This window comes from Ambystoma mexicanum, chromosome 8 (assembly GCF_040938575.1).
Source record: "Ambystoma mexicanum isolate Mex_15411 chromosome 8, UKY_AmexF1_1, whole genome shotgun sequence".
In the NCBI taxonomy this organism is placed as follows: Eukaryota; Metazoa; Chordata; class Amphibia; order Caudata; family Ambystomatidae; genus Ambystoma; species Ambystoma mexicanum.
In genome coordinates, this window is record NC_090929.1 from 77,091,643 (window position 1) to 77,110,767 (window position 19,125).

General features: G+C 48.7%; 1 protein-coding gene across 2 annotated transcripts in view; it reads right to left on the reverse strand.

The window, feature by feature from the left end:
- Positions 1 to 19,125, reverse strand: part of TSC1 (TSC complex subunit 1) — a 684,759-nt gene that overhangs the window by 39,265 nt on the left and 626,369 nt on the right. For both annotated transcript variants that reach the window (XM_069609318.1, XM_069609319.1), the window contains exon 18: positions 16,985 to 17,095. In XM_069609318.1, the coding sequence (XP_069465419.1) occupies positions 16,985 to 17,095 (111 nt within the window). The remainder of the gene's footprint in view (positions 1 to 16,984; positions 17,096 to 19,125) is intronic.

Here is a 19,125-nt window from a genome sequence, read left to right on the forward strand (position 1 = left end):
CCAATTCGAGGAGGAGCTGTAGCGATGACTGGAGAGGGAGGCAGATGGCGAAAATGAACACGCCCTGCCCATTGCGGGACCAACTTGCGTGGCCACCCCACGGATGGAGTGCCCTCTAAGGACTTAGAAGCCCGCTCCTCAGACTGGCAGGTCCTGGGTGAGGCATGCCCTTGCTTGTCGCACGGGGTAGAGGCCTTGGCGTTGAGCCACACCGCCAACTTACTGTGACGATCCTTGACAGAGCGCTTGGAGAATCCAAGGCAGATTTCACAAACCGCTTCCCTGTGGTCTGGATGGAGACAGTAGAGGCACTGGGAGTGTTTGTCCTCTACAAACATGTTCCTCAATCCGCAGCTGGAGCAGAGCTTTAAGAGGGAGCCTCCCTCCTTCTCCTCCAACATGGTCCGGTGTGCGGTGTAAGCTTGCTGGCCTTCAGGAATCTTTGATGAAACTCTCACCGATTCTAGCCCTTGAGGGGCGTACAAAGACACAGACAAACTGATCCCCGATTGACCATCAAGCAACGAAAGAGTGCACAGAATAGAATTTTTTTTTTTACTGAAAAAGTGAAAACGTAGAAAAGCTCAGAGTAAAACACAAGGGGCCTCATTACGACCCTGGCGGAAATGGAAAAATGATGGCGGAAATGCAATACCGCCATCGAACACCGCTCGTTGCGATCATGACCCGTCACCGTAAAGTACGATGCCAATAGCGACACCGCATTGAACGGCAACGCTAACTGCACCAAGTACGCGCACGCGCGCCTTGCAAAACCGGAATCACCGCCATGGCGCAACGGTACGCGAATTCTGACCCTAGCGGACATGTACTGAACGCCATCAAGCACGTCGTAAAGTACCATTCCGCCATGGCGAGAAATACGGCAACGCGAACCAACCGTAAATGGCCCACTGAGTGCCTGTACTCCACTCCCTGGCCTCATTGCACAACTCCTGGCAGGCGCAATGTACTCACACTATCCAACCAGTGAAATCCACAATTCACCCATGCATGCCAACGTAGAAAAGCATGCAGGGGCTCAAAGCGCCCCGTGAGTGGGCATCCATGTACGGCATGTCACCATAGCCGTACTGACGCAGCACAGGCATGTGAAGGTACAATACATCAAAATGAAAATCAAGAACACATGACACAAAACAACAGTAGACCCCCATCGCTTGCCACCAGCGCAAGGCAACATCCAAAACAGCATCCTGAGGGGGATTGCACCAGCCCTGTACTCATGCCAGCAAACAAACCAACCATCAGCAGAAGCATGTACCACACAAGTCGGCAGAGTGACTGAGCAGCCAGGCTCATCCCAAGAGGGGCCGATGGGAGCTGCAGGGCACAGATGGCATCAATACAGAAGCTATTCCAATGGACATGACCCCAGTCCCCCTCCAACAAACGCACGCAAACACAGTCACCTGTGACCAGCCACATTCTGAACAACCCATCATTCCACCAATCGACCTGGCTGACAGGCACCAGTCGGCCAAAAGCCAATCCCCCGCCCCTGAACAGCACATCATGTAAACAGTCACAATGGCAGCCCCCATCCGTGACCATACTGTGCTACGTAGGCAAACGCGGCCAGTACTGTACCACACAACTCAACTCAGAAGGCAGAACACAATGCAGATCATCACGCAATACATACCGCCACAAAGCGAAAACTCGCCACATCACCTGCAAAGAACAACGCAACACGACAAATATCGGAATACAATTTAAATGCACATCCAAATGACAAAGGCCCCACAGCAATTTGCAAAATACCACCAAAACAACCATCATCACCGAGGGCTGCATCTGCAATAATTGACCGGCTTCCACTTGTGTGACGCCCTGTACCATCATGGCACACAGGGCCTACATCAACGTTCCAAAAGGCAACATGGAAGCGGCAAGAACCGCAGGTCCGTCCCATGAGGCAGGCACTAGTCGAGCTGAAAGGCCGAAATGTTGCACCTAGCCACCAGTACAGCGTAAGGGCATGTGGCCCATTGGCGATCGTCCCATATGATCGAAATGGTGCTCCACTGATTCACCCGAAGCTGCAGGAGTCGAGAGTAAAAACCATCTGGAGGAGTGGCGTAGAGATGGCATCTGCAATAGGGCAGGAGATACCTGTCACCCAAAAGAAACACAAATCAACCGATTGCATTACGGGACTCATGATGCATTACAATTTTCATTCAACACACCAAATCCACACCCATATGCATGCTAGCCCACTCCAAAGGAATATACACACCCCTAAATCAGTATCGAATCATAACGAAACCAATCGAGCTAAATACACCACTGTCAACGTCGGTTACTGTGCATGCGTCCGTCAAGATAGAACCCATGACATGGGATTAGTAACGTGCCTAGACACAAGTGTATGAAGGCGCGTCGAGACAGGGAGGATCCGACAAGGGCAGATAGACGTATGTCCCACTATGGCAGCCTTGCATCACATAACGCAGGGGAAGGGGAGTGAATCAAAAAACCCATGTACATGGCAGACCCTAAACGGAATCATCAGTCCATGCATCCACACATCATTCCCTCATCCCGCAATGAAAACGCATGAATATTCACTCACATAATATGTGAAACTTCCATCGCGTCTGTGCGTAATGCAGTCCGCAAAAACCACTGTGCCCCTGGCCGGATCTGTAGTGTTGTGAAGCAAGATGGATTTGGGAACGTCCTGCCTTATCGTCCACAACGCTATTGCGCATCCCATTCAATTCATATCATTCATTGCCTGCTCGTTATGGGCCATGTCCCAAGGACATTCTACAATAGAACGTTACATTTCCAGCCAGACCTGTGGGCGTATCCTCGCCGCTACTTCAAAACCCAAAATGCTGGCCTTCGAATTCCTCACTTGCAACATTACGTCGAAAATGCTTCTGTGAACGCTTGCATTCACAATTACATCAATGTAGTGCGGCTGTGTGTCATGATGCTAACTGGCTGCATTCACAAATGGCACGCCACGCCCGTCGGTGAAGTACGTTACTGTGCTGCATGAGGGTCGGCCATCGATCGAGCCCTACATGCCACTGACTCTTCACAGGTATGTAAGCGGCTGCAATCATAGCATGTGTAACAATGGGAGCATAGCATGAAGATCAGTCAAAGTACATCACACTGCCATCGGGATTTGATACATGATTCAAATCCCAAGATGCCATGCGGCCAAATGCAGCCTTACGGGCGGGACGTGCTCGGCCAGAAGGGATTGCATCTGCCACAGATTCATTCAATCAGCACAGGTGGAGGCCATACAGGCCGACAGCACATATATTGCAGACCCAAACCCCTCCCACAACCACTCCCACTCCAAAATGCTACCGGCAGGACTAGCGATGTTGGGCCTGGGGTACCAGATAGCACTGCAAGTGCTACAACTACAAGAAGACGACGAACAACAACAGGTACAACAACCGGGCGCACAGGGGAGACGGAGGAGAAGGAGGAGGAGGAGGGCAAGGCAGGGTCAGCAAGGCCCACAAGCACTGGCACTACCACCACGCAGGCGGCCCGCAATCCCACGCCTCCGAGCCGATCCGTTCAACCTCACTGCTGAGCAGATCCACACCCTCTACCGTTTGGACCGGGACACCATAATCGCCATTGTGGACATGACACATGCTGACCTCGTGAGCATGATAGATAGCCCAACCGCCATCCCACCCCTACTGAAGGTGGTGTCTGCACTCCACTTCCTGGCCACAGGCACCTACCAGCACACAGTGGGACAGTTGCATGGCATTTCACAGCCACTGTTCTCACGGACACTCTTCCAAGTGCACGATGCCCTCCTGAAGCACGCCGACGACCACATCACACTACCACGCACGTACCAGGAGATTACCAACGCTAAAGTGGGATTCCATGCACTTGGCGGCATCCCGGGTTGCATTGGTGCCATCGACTGCACCCATGTTGAATTGGTTGTCCCACATGCCATGGAGGTCCAGTACCGCAACCGGAAACAATTTCATTCAATCAATGTGCAAATGGTGTGTGACTCCAACAAGATATTTACGCATTGTTGTGCCAGATTTCCAGGATCTACCCATGATTCCATGGTCCTGAGGAACACAAGAATACCACGCTACATGGAGCGACACGCAGGGCACAGATCCTGGCTACTCGGTGAGTCTCATTCCATGCATGACATCGTGGCCCATTTGATGCGTCAATGACCTTGCAGGGGGGGGGGGGGGGGGGGCTACTTAGCACTATCATTCCACTGACACCCTTTATTCGTCTCATACAGGTGATGCCGGGTATCCACTGAAGAGATGGCTCCTTACACCAATCCGGAACCCACAGAACGAGCATGAGGAGGACTACAACCATGCCCACTCACGTACCCGTGTGGTCATTGAACAGGCATTCGGCCTACTGAAGGCTCGTTTCCGCAGCCTCAGCAGGTCTGGCGGGGCACTCATGTACAGCCATGAGAAGGTTTCTAAGATGGTCATGGCATGTGTCATGCTGCACAACATGTGCATACGTAGGAATGTGCCCATGCCCCCTGACGCTGTACTGCATGCACCTGAAGATGATGATGATGATGAGGGTGGGGATGTGGAGGCACCTCAAGGAGTCCATGAGGCACAGGATGTACGTGCAAACCGACAGAGCATCATAGATGCATGCTTCTAGCAACCACGCATGGTGCCTATTACACGGAAAGGGGACCTGTGGCACTGTGTGTGTGTAGTACAGGCACATTGTGGACTGTACGCCTATGAAGGCCTCGTACGCAAATATCAATGTCCACACATGTCATTGGATGATAATGAGGTGCTGTATTGTTAATGTGAATTGATTTATACACCCTATGGACCCGCCACCCAGTGAAGCCCAACACACCCCCTCCACCCTACTCCCTCCCCCCCCAACACCAGTGTCCGAATATGCATGCTGTCCGTGGGTAGACGCTATTGCAAGCCCCCTCTACGGGTATCAGGGGCACCCCTGCCCGTGGAGCGCAGGTTCCTGCCAGATCTGCGTTGGGGGCTGCCCTGGACGGAACTTGCCACGGATGATGTCTCTGCCTGCTCGCGTCCATGCATGTCTCTGAGGGTTTGTGAGAGCTCCGAGAGCACACGGCGCACAGCAGCAAGTTCAGCACAAACGTCTTTGGACGTCGCATGCAGTTCCCCCCTCAGGCTCTCGGTGCTTTTCTCCATTTGTGCTCTCAGGCTCTCGGTGCTTCTCTCCATTTCTCCCCTGAGGCTCTCACTACTTTTCTCTATTTGTGCCCTGAGTGTCTCGGTGGATGTTTCCATGGCTGCCCTGGAACCCCCGCATTCATTTGCATGGTCCTTGAGTAGCGTGGACGCTTCCTGCTGTTGCTCGATCAGCAGGTCGAGGGACTGTTGCCTCTGCTGGGCCATGGACATTTGCGGTGGTGTGACAGGGGGGCTGCTCAACACATGTTGCCTTGGCACAGGACTTGTGGGGGTTGGCCAGTCGTCGTCTTCAGGGTGCCCCTGCGTGGTTTCGTCATGGTGTAGGGGATGGAACATGCAGGGGGATTGGGAAAGGTCATGGATGGTACCTACGTCGCCAGCACTGTTTTCCGTGTCGGAGCATGCTGGCATGACAGCTGTGTCACCTATGGTGCTGCTACCACCAGAGGCAGTGCCATCAGATACGTTCTTGGGGGGGACCTGTGGTGCTGGGGTTGTGGACTTGCTGGCTGCTGGGGTGCCTGTTGCAGTCCCCTCCAGTGTGCTGCCACTTGATTCCTGCTGCTGCCGTGTCTTGATCCTTGCACCTGAGGTGGAGGCTCTTGGGACGTTGGTCCTGGCCCTCTTTGCAGGCGTGCTGGTAGGGGTGTCCTGCAGCTCGTCGTTGGTATCGGACCCTGTGGTGGAGTAAAGAGGGGCGAGCGTTAGTTATGGGTCTGTCGGATTTGGAATGGCAACGTATCAAATGCATTGGGGTGGTACATGAGGCTGATTTGGGACTGGGCCTTGGAGGTGGTCTCATTTTCGTGTGGATTGAGGATGCATTCATTTGGCTGCCTGCAGTTAGGGGGTGCATGCTGCACATGTAGGGGTTGTTTATGGCTTCTTGATTGATTTGTTTGTTCATTCTGACTTTTAGAGGGCGCTGTCAGGGCAAAGTATGTATTGCACTATGGGGTCACATGGTACTGCACATGTTCGTGGTTTGTGGATTTCGCATTGTTTCTCTTGGCCAACCTACCTGATTCTCCGGATGTCGGCACTCCTTTCTCCATCCCTCCGACTCCCTCTATGCTCTCCATTCCTATGGTGGAGGCGCAGATTTCCTCCCAGGGGGTCAACTTGATGGGCGACTCTGAACCCCCCCCGGTAGCTGTGGCGATGTTCCTGTTCGCAGAAAGTATGCTGCGTACGCGGATCCGCAGGTCGTCCCACCGCTTGCGACATTGCTGTGGCGTGCGGGGTGTTGTCCCCACCGCACTTACGCGCTGTGCCACCAGGGCCCATATGGCCTTCTTGTTGGCAAGGGCCGTCCTGGTCATTTGACTGGAGAAGACGACGGCGGCATTTTCCTGGAGGGTCTCGGTGAGCACGGTCAGTTCCTCTCGGGAGAAGTGTACCTGCCGCTTGCGGTCACACGCTTTCTTGGCTACCTTTCCCATATTTATTTTTTTGACTGGGGTTGCTAACGGGTTGGGATGTGTGTCAGGGTCGGATTTTTATGGTTGTGTTGGGATTCGGATTTTATAGTTGTGCGGCGTGCTGTTTCCCGTTCCGGCCACATGCTTTTACTTCCGTTTCCGTATATTTACGGTGGCCGTAATTTGCGGTGCCCGCTCGTTACGGTGACCGCTCATTACGGTGACCGCTAAGATGGGTGGCGGTATTGCACCTGGTGCAGCGTACGGCGGCGGTAAGGGCCGTTTTGGGGTCATTTCCGCCATCGCAGCCTTTCGGATTCCGCCATGGCGTAATGCTCGTGCCCGATGGGTCGTAATTAGCCGCACTTTGCTCCTTCGTGCAATGGCGGAAACGCTATTTACGCTGTTGCGGTCCGGTCAGTCAATTTCCGCCAGGGTCGTAATGAGGCCCAAGGACTCCCAACACTTGAACGTGCGGTATAAATCTTAAGATGGCTGCCAGAGGAGGGGCTCAGGGAGAGGGCAGTCATTGGCTGAGGGCAGTATGACCCAGAGCTCAATGATTGGTTTATAATAGAAAGACAGTTTGTAAGTGAAATTAAACAGTTTTCTTTTACCTAAGATTCCCAGCATGACAGGGAATATTCATGAGCATGTGAATCCATGCCAGACCCTTGGGAGTACAGAGTTTCATAGTCCGCAAAACGTTCTGGTATGCTTCTCCAGGGTCCAATTATCTCCCCCTTTCCGTCTTTTAACCTGTGGACCCACCTGTCTCCCCAGCACTCCTTGATCCTGTTTCCCCAACAGTGTCCTGACTCGGTCCCCTCCCTGGTAAAACCTTTATTTGGTGTAGTGCATCTTCGCTACCTCTCCTATTAGGAGTGAGTGAAGTTCCTGACGTTTGTTGCGCATTGTCTCCAATAGGTCCTCCCTATCCTCTCCCAGTCTTTTTAGTCCAGCCCACATATCTCTCAGTTCCTCCCCAAGTGTCCCCTCTATCAACGTTCTTTCCCTCTTTTTCCAGGCCCCTTCTGTTATAAGGAGGCCTTGCACCATCCCTTTGGCTGCTTCCCACACAGTCTTCAGCTTTACCTCCCCATTTCATTTGTCTCAATTTATTGGGTGATCTCCGCCTGCAAGAAGTCCCGGAATACCTGGTCCCGCAGGAGACCATTACACCTTTCTCCCTTCTATCCACCAGTCTGTTATGACCATTTTGTGGTCTGACCACGTCACCGTCTCTAACCTTGGGGATGTCAACGTGGCCTCCTGTTCCCTAGGGATTTGTAGAGGTCGATTCTGGAGTATCTGTGGTGTGGGGGCGAGAAAAAGGTGTATCCCCCCACCAGGGGATATTTGGACCTCCACACGTCCACCCAGAAGTGGTCTTGCAACAATTGGGAAAACGCTTCATGTTCCTTTACCCTCACCTGCGCCCTGTCGCCCTTCCCAGTCTACTGCCGGATGTGCGAAAAGGTGACGACGCCAGGGTGAGCCGCCTCCCTTCCAAATGTCCCTTTACTGCCACCAACCTACTGCCGAAACCCATCTTCACCTGGACCCATCACAATTACATGGCTTGCGACGGAACAATTTCCACTCCCTCTTTTTTGCTCATCTTGTGTGAGGCCCAGAAGGTCTGTCCCACCTCTTCCCCTTTCAGGGTGTATTCATTCTGCTGTCTATATAGTGTATTTCCTGCAGAAATAGCACTGCTAGTTTGGCTTTGCGGAACATGTTCTCTGTGATGGATCTTTTGTTTGGGGAATATAGCCCCTCACGTTCAATGTCGCTACCTTCCAATTAACCATTATCCCACTGTGAATGCCTCCCTACTCTGCCCGCCGTCGGTTTTCCCCTCTGGTCATTTGTGATGAACTGCATGTATTCCCCTCCCCAACCCATCTGTCCCCATCCCTCATCTCCCCCCACCATCTCTGAACCCTCCTCTCGGCTCCCCAAGGCCACCATTCTCCCTTTTCATCCCTGCGTTCCACCCCTCCGTGTCTCCCTCCCACCCTTTTCCCTTTTTGCGGCATTCGGGTCTACAGACCGAACCACCAAGGTAATGGCCCCTGCCCCGCCTTCAATAACCTCTCTTCTACCTCCCCTGTATGTGTAGCGTCTTATCGTCGGCTCAAATCCTCCTTTTTTGTTTGATAAGCCATGGCAGTCCCCCCCGCCCCTCTCTCTCTTCCTTCGACTTTTCACATCGGGAGTCCTGACCAAGGCATCTCTGATAGCCCCGTCCTCCAGAATATAAACAATATTATGGCTACCCTTAAGGTTTTTGCCTTCTTTGACTCCTGCGTGCTCTCTCCCAAGACCCATCCATAACCTCCTGAAACATAACTAAACACAACAACTGGTTTCCAGGTCTAGAGTATTTGGGTCTTCATGGAGTAAGTAACCGTCAACAGTCTGCATGGGTCTCCTCAAGTAGTCCCTCTTCTGGGAGATGGGTTGTTGAGCTTCTGGAATTTCCTGACCCTTTGGTTTTACATCTTCCCTGGTCAGTCTTTGGACCCTTAATTTCCTGTCTCTGCCCACTCTCCAACTCCCTCCTCTTCCATGCATTCCTGTGGCGGCCCTGTCAGTTCCTCTATGGCCCTTCGGATATCTTCCTCCAACCCCAGGAGATGTCTCTCTCCCGCAAGTTCAAATAGGAGCACAAAGGTAAGTGCAAAGGAGATAAAAGGATGAGTACCTCATCCTTTTCTCCTGAGGGGTCACAGTTCATGAGTCTCATTAAGGTCTGTGCCGAGAGGTCCTGAAAAATGGACACCTTGGAGACTCTGTAGTCGATGACCCCCATTCGCCTTGCCCTTTACAGGATGTCAGCCTTGTCCCGGTATCGGTATCGGTGTAACCTCACCAGTACTGAGCGGGGCCCCTTAGCACCTCCGCCTGCCGCACGGGATCCAGGGTCACTCGTTCTCCTTCCTTGGAACCGAGGACCATCCCACTAATTTCCTAGATTCGCCTCTCAAGCCCAATCATGGATTCCCCTTCTTTTTGTTCAGTCCAAAGAAACAGGTTGTTGCGCCTCTCTCGGTTATCGACGTTATCCACTTTGAGCCCTAATTCCACCTCTCTCCACTCCATGTCTGAGATTCCAGCACCCATTGGGAGGCTTAATTCGCCTCCACTCTGTACACTTTCTTCCAGGGTGACCACCATTGCAGACAGCTCTACCACCTTCGCCCCAATGTCTGTGCGCATCCCGTGTGTCTCCTCCAGGATCATCTGAATGTCACTTTTGATGGTGCCAATCTCTGTGGTACATAAGTGGGACTGGGTGGGACCCCCCCGCAGTTTGTGCCTTCGCCATGTCCCCTTTGGTGTGGTGTTGAGGTGGAAAGCAGCGCTCTTGCAGTTCCATCTGATTGATCCTGTCTCTCTGCTGTGGTGTTCCCTCTTGTGTCTCTGGGGGTCTCCTTCCTCTCTGTACCCTTCCCTCGGCTCCTTGCTCTTGTGGCAGTCCACTCTGAGATGGCTGATCTTTGCAGCTCCACTTTGTGTGGCACTCCGGTTCTCCGTCAATGCATGCAGCCTCCTGGGCTAGCTCTCCCAACATTTGAGTTCTCCCCTTTTTTCAGGCCCCCTCATTAACACCTTGGACCCTGAGCTATGTCACTCTGCCGGGTCCCCCTCCTTCTCCTGTGGCGCCACTGCATGTCTCTCTCCGGTTGCCCTGACAGGTGTTTTGCCCCCCCTATGCAGCTGTGGTTCCTCCTCCTGGGCTTCTCTGTCTCCCAGCCCCGGTTCTATTGTTGTTGCCTCCTACTTTAATTGGGGGTCTGCCTGGGGTAGCCTCCTGATCCCAGATACCCCCTTCTGGTCACCTGCTGCTGCCTCTTGAAGCAGCCTCACTGTATGCCGTGTGAGCGTTGTGCTGCCAGCTCCTCCTCTCCGGTGCTCCTCCTGTCCGGATGTCTCCGCTACTGCTCTGCATGACCACGTGGGGGAAGCTGTCTGGGCCGCTTCACTTGTCACACTTCTCGTGTGGGCCTCTGCCCCCCCACCTACTATCCCCCCCCACCCCCTGTCTCCGGTTCTCCTGGGGCTTGTGCCACTCTCCGTGCTTCCCGTGTTGGTTCCTGTCCCCTTCCTTGTGCTCCAGTGTCCAGTCTGGCTCGAGAAAGCACAACGTTTGGGGGATCGCCCTCCGGAGCTCCCAGACCTTGTGGTCCTCCTCACTGCCCGTCAAGCCTGCAAACCCTTGCCACTGGTCGTGGCCACTTCAGACTTGGTACGTTGGTGCAACTACCATTCTGCCGCCCGAGGATCCCATCTCCAAGGGTCCCGGGCCACCAACTCCACTATAACTCCCCCTTCATGCAGGGCAGGGGCCGGAGCAGCGCAATCAGGCGAAAATCTTACCTGCGCCCCCTTGTGCCTCTCTTTGTATTCGTTTTTTTAAGTGTAAAATGGCAGACTTTTTTTTAATTCGTGCTTTTGGAAGAACAAAATTTTAAAAAAGTAATAGTATATTGCACAAAAAGGTTTTACTCACATAGTATAGCTGTGTGTTATAAATGTAGTTATAGGTATATACCGTTCCTTGTATCTGTGTTCCACTATTCAGAAAAGTATCCTGGTAACAGGGTTGGTTGATTATGCAATTTCTTCTGAGCGTCACTGCAAAACTAACAGGGTCTACTACCCTTGTATCACTGAAAGTAATCAGAAAGTAACGTCCGTTTTACCCCTCGAATAGGTGTGGCCTATACTAAATGTATATGAAAGTCTGACTTTCCTAGAATTAATGTTCGGTTTTCTGAAAAAGGTCTATGCTTTGGTCTGTGTACTTTAAAGCACAGTGTTGTGTTCTTATAATTGTGGCTATATCGTGGGATAGTATTTCCCCAAGATTCATCTTGGCCAACTTGTATTTAAACAAACCCTTTATTGTTTACAATACATAGTGTTTCACTATTTCTTTGGAACATATGTATGTTCCAATTTCTTTGTACCACGCTATAGCCCGCTCTTCCTCCCAAGATAAGCCTGGCTGCTCTGCCTACGCTACCATATACCCAGGTGGTACAACCTTACACTAAGAGTTGAGTCTAGTACTGACTCTGTTAAATGGTTTTGGGGCACTATTTGGCAAATTTGACTTTTTGGACAAAGAGGGGAAATGGAACAATTTGATGAGCTGAGAGAACACTAAATGGACCATTGCGGTGTCAGGCTTTTACGAAAGCCTTGGTCTATTGAACCGCCCGGATCAGGGCAAAGTAGACAGTGCAACTGGAGTAGATGGTACTCTGAAGTCCTAAAACTCCCTCTCCTCATAGTTCCCCTTGACACCCCCTCTCCCCCTTTTCAAGTAGCAGAGGCTGGCAGGATTCAGACTTTTCTTTTCTCATCTTGCAAGGATTGAAAAAAATTAATACTTAGGAGCAATCTTGTAAAAAAAAATATTTTTAAACAATTAAATAAAGTTAAAAAAAAATCAAATAAAAAAAGACATGGTTTTACTAAGCCCTTAGTTGGACTTAAAGTAATTGTGATGGGTCCAAGAAAGAATAGGTGGGCACCAATCCACTACAGACCTAAAACAGCAGGGGGGGGCCCCCCCAACGTGTTCGGCAGAGGCACCCTGGCCACTACTTCCTGGGTTGCGTCAGCAGCAACACAATAGAAATGTTCAAAAGGTAAAAGCAATAAGTAACTCCAACAAAAAGTCTTTCAAGGATATTGCTCCTTAATCCAGATGGTGTCCCCTGGATCCTTCTTGTATCCCTGAAAATAATAGTTGTCTTCCCTCTTAATACCAAAATTATGCACAATTATCTTAGGCCTTTGTTGTCAGGATACCTGGTGTAATCTCCTGCCAAGGTTTCGCTGCTCACTTATATTCACACACTTGTGGTTTCCTGGTATACTCTCCTGCCAGAGCTCTTTGTATTCACACACCTGTAATTGCCCCTCTCCGCAACTCCCCTTTTGATAATTCACCAAATTAGCCGTTTTGGCCAATCCGTGGTATATTGCCGCAATTCACCACCTTAGCCTATATATATTATATATTTCGTACATACAGGCAAACTTCACAGGTTCCCTTCTTTAGCAGATGCACTTTCATTTTCTCTTGGTTTTGAATAACTTTCTTTCTCCATTGTGTTTTGTACAATTACTAGCATGCGGCGTGATTGCCAATACGCCCGGTGTTCCCTTTGCCCCAGCGTGGAATCACTGGCTTTGTGGCATTCTCAGGATTCCATGGTACATTTCTAGAGTTTCAAAGGTCCACAACCTTAAAAGACATACAGTTACAATTCCAAGTTAAATTTCATAGACTTCATTTACTTACACATTACGTTAAGAAATCATTTAGCACAAAAACCCTTTGGATGTAGTTTTACTTAATGTTAAATTCAGGAATCGCTTATTTCCTCAAAGCAGGATGGAGAGTCTTTTCTGCAGCAGTGATTGGTGTAAATAGTTTATGAGGTCATTTGGAATGTTGCTCAGAGTTCTAAACTGCCTTTCATTTTAGCTGTCTTAGTGGCAGGTCGCAGTCTACTTAGCTCTAAGACTATGTTGTTAAATATTTATAGTTAGCTTATACTAAGAAGAGTTACTAAGGTTTCCAGAACTTCAGAAGAATAGACATTGAATTCAAGACTTTCAAAGAAGCAGTGAAGATACAGATGAAGCAAGCTAAGTGATTAACTCTATCAAGACTTATGAAATTGAGTGAAGTTCATTTGCCTTTTACTTTAATAAGACTTTTGTTTAAGAAAGACTATTTTCTATTATCAGATTTGATTCCATTTTTATTATCTGATATCTGCATATTGCGTACATATATTTGTGTTCAATACATTTATTTCGCGGAGTGTTTCTACTAACTCACGCGCAGTTTTATTTCAATATATTATTTACAAATACAGTTAAGATCGGGCTGTACTTGTTATTATGTTATTAGTAGTTACGTGCACGAGCGTATTTTGGTCTCGCTTTGTCGTTATTAGTAAGGTTAGAATAAAGTACCTTACTTTCATCACGTGCCGTAGCGTACATGTCATTTTTATTGTGGAAGCACTGCGCGGCTCGTTGGATCAAGAATTCAAGCGTCTGATGATGCACGTTTCGTGTGTCAAGAAACAAAGTGACGGTTTAAAGCGCGGTTCGTTCGGCTATGACGCAAGAATCGGATTAATGCGCGGTTGAGTACTTTTTCATAGAAGGCGTCGGTAGGAAGCGCGGTACGTTTATTAAGAAAAACATAAGACTCTTGCGCAGATCCAACTAAGTACAACAGTCATTATGTGCACGCAAGGTTAAATACATCAGCAGAGTATTTTTAGAGGAGTGAACAGACTGATTGATTTTTACGTAATATAAGTTTTGTTAAGTCAAAGGCAATTCAGTTAAGGTATTTGCAATTCCTTCCATTTAAAGAGACATTTGAAACTATTGCAGCATAGAAAGACATTTTCAGAGGAAGTTCATTAGAATTCTGGAAACAAGTATTTAATTAAAGTTCGAGAGAAGATCCTGGTTAAGAAGTTTAGGAAACCTATATTAAGAAACAGTTATTCAAGATCTACAGAAGCACCTACTCAACATCATCTGAAAAGAAAGCCTATAAGCATAGCATAGGCTACAGGTATTTAAGAGAAAGAAAGAAAATGATAGTAAAAGAAAAGGTAGACATCAGTTATACATCAACATATATATGTTATTGTTTTCCCTAGATTTCACAGAAACTGAGGACACTGAGACGAGTAATCCAGTACCAGAGGGCATCAGTGCAGTCCAGTGAAGATCTGTCTTTGTTTTGATCTCCAATTCCCCTTTCCCCTTGGGTTTGCCGGCTTGGTAGTTTTATCTGCTGAGAGACTGTTAGGCAGGCAGACTTGGGGGTCTGGTGGGCCAGCATCACTCCTGCAGGAAGATTCAAGATTGGACCCGACAGGCATTCCGGGTCCTTCCCGCAGCCAGTCGATTTCTTCTGCAAGTCTATTAAGTGTCTCGTCTGCTTCTTTCCAGCAGCAAATGCCCAGGTGCCCTGCACTGGCTTCTGGCGCTCCTGCCGTGTGTAGTCTTCCTCAAACAGCTTTCCTCTTCTCAGCATTTGAGCTGGATAGCTCCACCGTCGTCCCCTCATCCCATCGCACAGAGAGGAGCAGCACGCTCTCGCTAGCAGTCTTTCTGGCAGTCCCGTTTTAAATGTCCCGGGCACAGGTGTATGCTCACAACAAGTAGACCATCGAGAGTGCCCAGGGCTTCTCCTGCTCTACATTCCTCCACTCCTTTGCACTGTCAGTGTTTCTGGGAACAGTAGTTCCTGTTAATTGTGTAAAAACATTGGAGGAATGTTTCTAAAAGTTGATGGAAAGTCAGTGTTTGAAAGTTGGTCTGTAGATTGGAAAAAAAGATTCAGCACTCCTCCTTTGAGGGAGCAGGGAAAGAATCACAATAGGCCATTAGGGTGTTACAAATGGGAGATTGATCCGGCTAGGGGAAAACCATGCCTCACCTGTGGATACCACTACTCCCATGGGGAATGTCACTGGTGAAAAGGGAGTGATGACATAATTGGACTCATTGTAGTGCCCCTAGCACGACAGTGCACTGCATGAGAAGCACAAGGAAGTGCAGAAGGTCTGAAACCGATTGAACCGTTTCCAGTACCATTGTGGTTCTGTAACACACCACATGATGGGTGAAGCAAGTCTCAAAAGTAAGCAGTGTCCTTCCTGCAAACTGCTACGCAGTTTCCTAGTCAAGTTTTCAGAGTGATTGCAGAATTCAACTTTGTAGCAAGTGCCCTTTCCCCCTACACCCCATTACATTCATCTCCAATAAACAGCATCAGAAACTGTATTACCTTGATGAATTAAAACAGGAGCCGACATTGTCGGGGGAAGGAAGAAAAGATTTCAATGAGAAATTAAATGCCCAATGCTTGAGGGATTTCTAATTTTAGCTCCACAGGAAGCACAACTTCATGTTGTCCTTAACATTGCCCCCACCACATCGACCCGCTCCCTTGTGCAAAAGACCCATTTGGGAGACCCGGTACCCTTGTGCACATTGCGCCCTAATCTAGAACTACTAAAGAACTAAGTTAGAGTAGTGGTAACGGTAAAGAAATGCACGTCATTTCACCTAAACCAGTGGTCTGCAACCTTTGGCTGTCGATGTTTTGGATCATATCAGCCCTATAAAGCATACTGAATGTTGCAGTATCATGGGAGTTGTAGTCCAAAACATCTGGAGGGCCTCAGGTTGCAGACACATGCACTAAATATATTATGGGGGTGAAGGAGGGACGGATAATATGCAATTCTAGCTCCTGTGCTTGAAATTTAGGAAGTTATTGTGGAAACCCAGAATTAGAGGGCCCAGATGTCTACCGGAGGGGCTTTTGAAAACACAAAAGTGAAGTGTTCCAAATCGATTGACAACTTAGTAATCCCCTTACATGACAGTATCCACTCTGTACACCTGAAATGTGGGAATACAATTAAAGGAATGTGTTGTAGTCTATCAACCATACACAGGGGTTAGGGTGTACACAGTAATGTGGAGAATGATGCGTTGGTTTCATCTTTCATTTCAAGATTTTGTGGCAAGAAAAGGAACAATTGCAGCACAAGCATGCACTTTGTGGCATTTGTACTTCTAGGTAGCTACACATTAGAAAATTCCATTCATGTCCTTATGTCTCCAGATGGAACGGAATCTCAATTAAGGGATTTTCTTCATAAGAGACGCATGGGGTTTGCAGTCACTGGTGTGGAGGCAATGGAATCCAATAGGCATGGATTTGTCGATGTGATCAATTATCATAAGAGGCAGATGTAATAGTATTGTGCCTTTTTAGTAACATTTCCAAAATGAAATGTGGCAGTTTTAAAGTGATGAATGTGCTTTTGTTACAGGGCACAAAATCTGCTACAAACTGGATGTTTGACTAACAGAAGATTCTACTGCTTTACTCAACCCACGAGTACTCCGTTAAAAGTTAATCTTTTGCTTAGTTCCAAAGGCAAATTCAATTAGAAAGGTACTTTGCAATTACTTTTCTGCAGCCCAATCCACAAAATCAGGATCAGCCCTGCAAATGTGCTCTTTATGTTCATAACCTGGAGGGAAGAGCCTAGGGTCTCTGGGATCCATTGAGTGGATGCTGGTGTGAACCAGGAAAACGTAACCTCCTACAGGGGAAGGTGTGAAGATGCAAGTGACTGCTCATTTGGACAATAATCATTACAGCTGTGTAGCAGGTTAAACCTCTGAAAAGAAAAAGGGACTATGGACACTGGCAAGTACAACATCTCAGATAAACTTCTATCTTTTACATGCACAGAAATGTGCCTTTACCTTTTGGGAAACCTGCTTTAGTCTCAGGTCTGTGTGGCACACCTTGTTGTTTGCCTGCTTCAGCTCCAGCCGCAAATCTGCAATCATGCTGCGACAGTCGGTCAGCTTCGTCTGCAGAGATCAAGAGGATGTAAGTAAGCACTATCACGAGAATGTAAGGGTTGTAAAAATAAATATTACTGATAGCCCCTCCCATAGTTTTGCTTTGTGCCGAGTGCATTGAAATCCGTACCTGGCTGTTCCAGTTTGGAAAATCTCCATTGCAGTGTCAGACCGACTGCTTGTGCCAAAAGTAAGAAGATATAGAGCAGGAGGCACCAGCTTCCCCTATTGAGCAGCCCAACTCTGGAACAACCTCCCAACGTCCCTAAGGGCTGAAAAATCCTACTAGGCCTTTGGAGAAGCCCTCAAAAAGCCATCACATAACCTCCCCACCGTTACCACCTTCTCTGCCACCCCTTGTCTCCCTATCTTGGTAGGCTCGGAATGCCTAATATTTATGCAACACCTTTCTCTGTGCAATCAATGTCTCCTTAAGTATATCTCCCTCCCCATACTGCCTAATTGTGCTCCCCTCACCTGTACCCGGCTTGTATGTGCAACAGCGCCTCAATGCCTCCGGGATGTATATGCGCTTTACAAATGAAAAAAAAAGTAATGTTAGGAAGATTCCACTTGCGCGCTGTGCTTAAGGTGTTAGTTCAGAACTAGGGAGTAGGTTTTCCTGCCAGACCACTTAATTGTTCGGATAGATTATCAGAATCAACATTGGGAGAGGATTTTGAGATGCCAATTTACTATGGTGAACAGGAAGACACTAGTCTAGCCAGTCCCAATCAAGGTAGGTAGCAGAGCAGAGTGAGAAGGCTTACACTCAAGAGGGGTGTGAATGGTCTGGGGCTACAATGAGACACGCAACTCCAATAATTCCAGTTAGATAGAGAAGTATAAAAATATACAATTATGTATTAGGCCTTTAAGAAATGCACTAAGCAATGAAAACGTCAGGTGAGTATCATGACAACTATTATCAAATCCATATACACATTCAATTTTTGGGGTTTCTGAAAAGCACCCTTTCACTTCACCTTTAAGACAGTAAAACAAGTAGCATAATCTTAAGCAATTCTTTCAATAACTGTGGTAATGCCAGTGAAGAATTAGAAAAAAAGATTCCAAACCAGTAAACACAGGTAAGTACTCAAGAAGAAAAAAAAATAGTAACACTTATGAGAAATCCTAGAATTAAGGCTGGATTTACTAAGGGTTGGGGATCAGGTATGAAATGGGACCTAGCACCATAAAGTAACCAGCTTCACATGTTATACAATTCAGGTAGGTTTACTGTTGGATTTTTAGCAATGACAGTGGTTGCAATTAAGTTTTCCACAAGTCAGGAAAGGTTCAGGTAACACCACAATAGAAAAGGCCCCAGGGGTAGGATCAATGACCAAACCACCACTAATCGTAGTCAGGAAAGGGAGAGATGGGGCCAGGACTTTACGGAGGGAGGGGCAGGAACAGTTGTGTTCCCTTACCCCCGCCCCACTTACTCAGATTTTCCCCAGAGACCACTGCAGAGGTGCCAGAATGTGTTCGGCCCACTTCTCCGGTTGGCCCGGTCGAGGAAGGTCCAGCGGTTGCAGGTGCAGTAGCGGATGATAGTTAGGGGATGGAGTCTGGCTATGCATCAGTTCCCATCTTGTATTCTGGGACGGCTCTGATAGACTTGAAGGTGGACTGGCCAGACACCTCAGAAAAGCAGGATCCCACCAAGACAGCAGAAGTGAAGAAACCCTGGTTAGGGATCAACCAGTGGGAATTGTGGCAGCAGTAAATATCCAGCTCCAGGGAAGCACCTTCATTCAGAATCAGCATAGAAAATATGCTTTTAGGCCACAAGTAAAGTACCTTCAGGGTCCCAAGCTTCTGCTTGCAATGGCGACCGATGCAGCAGAGAGGTCCACGCAGAGGATGGGCAACCAACAAAATGGTCCTGGATGCTTCAGATGGCAGGCCTTTGGAGCAGGGGTCCACACGGGTTGGTGACGCCAGTCAAAGGGTTAAAGCACCTGCTATGGACTTCTGTGATCTCATCCAGGGCAGCACGGCTTCACCAGGCATCATTTAGGCAATCCGAG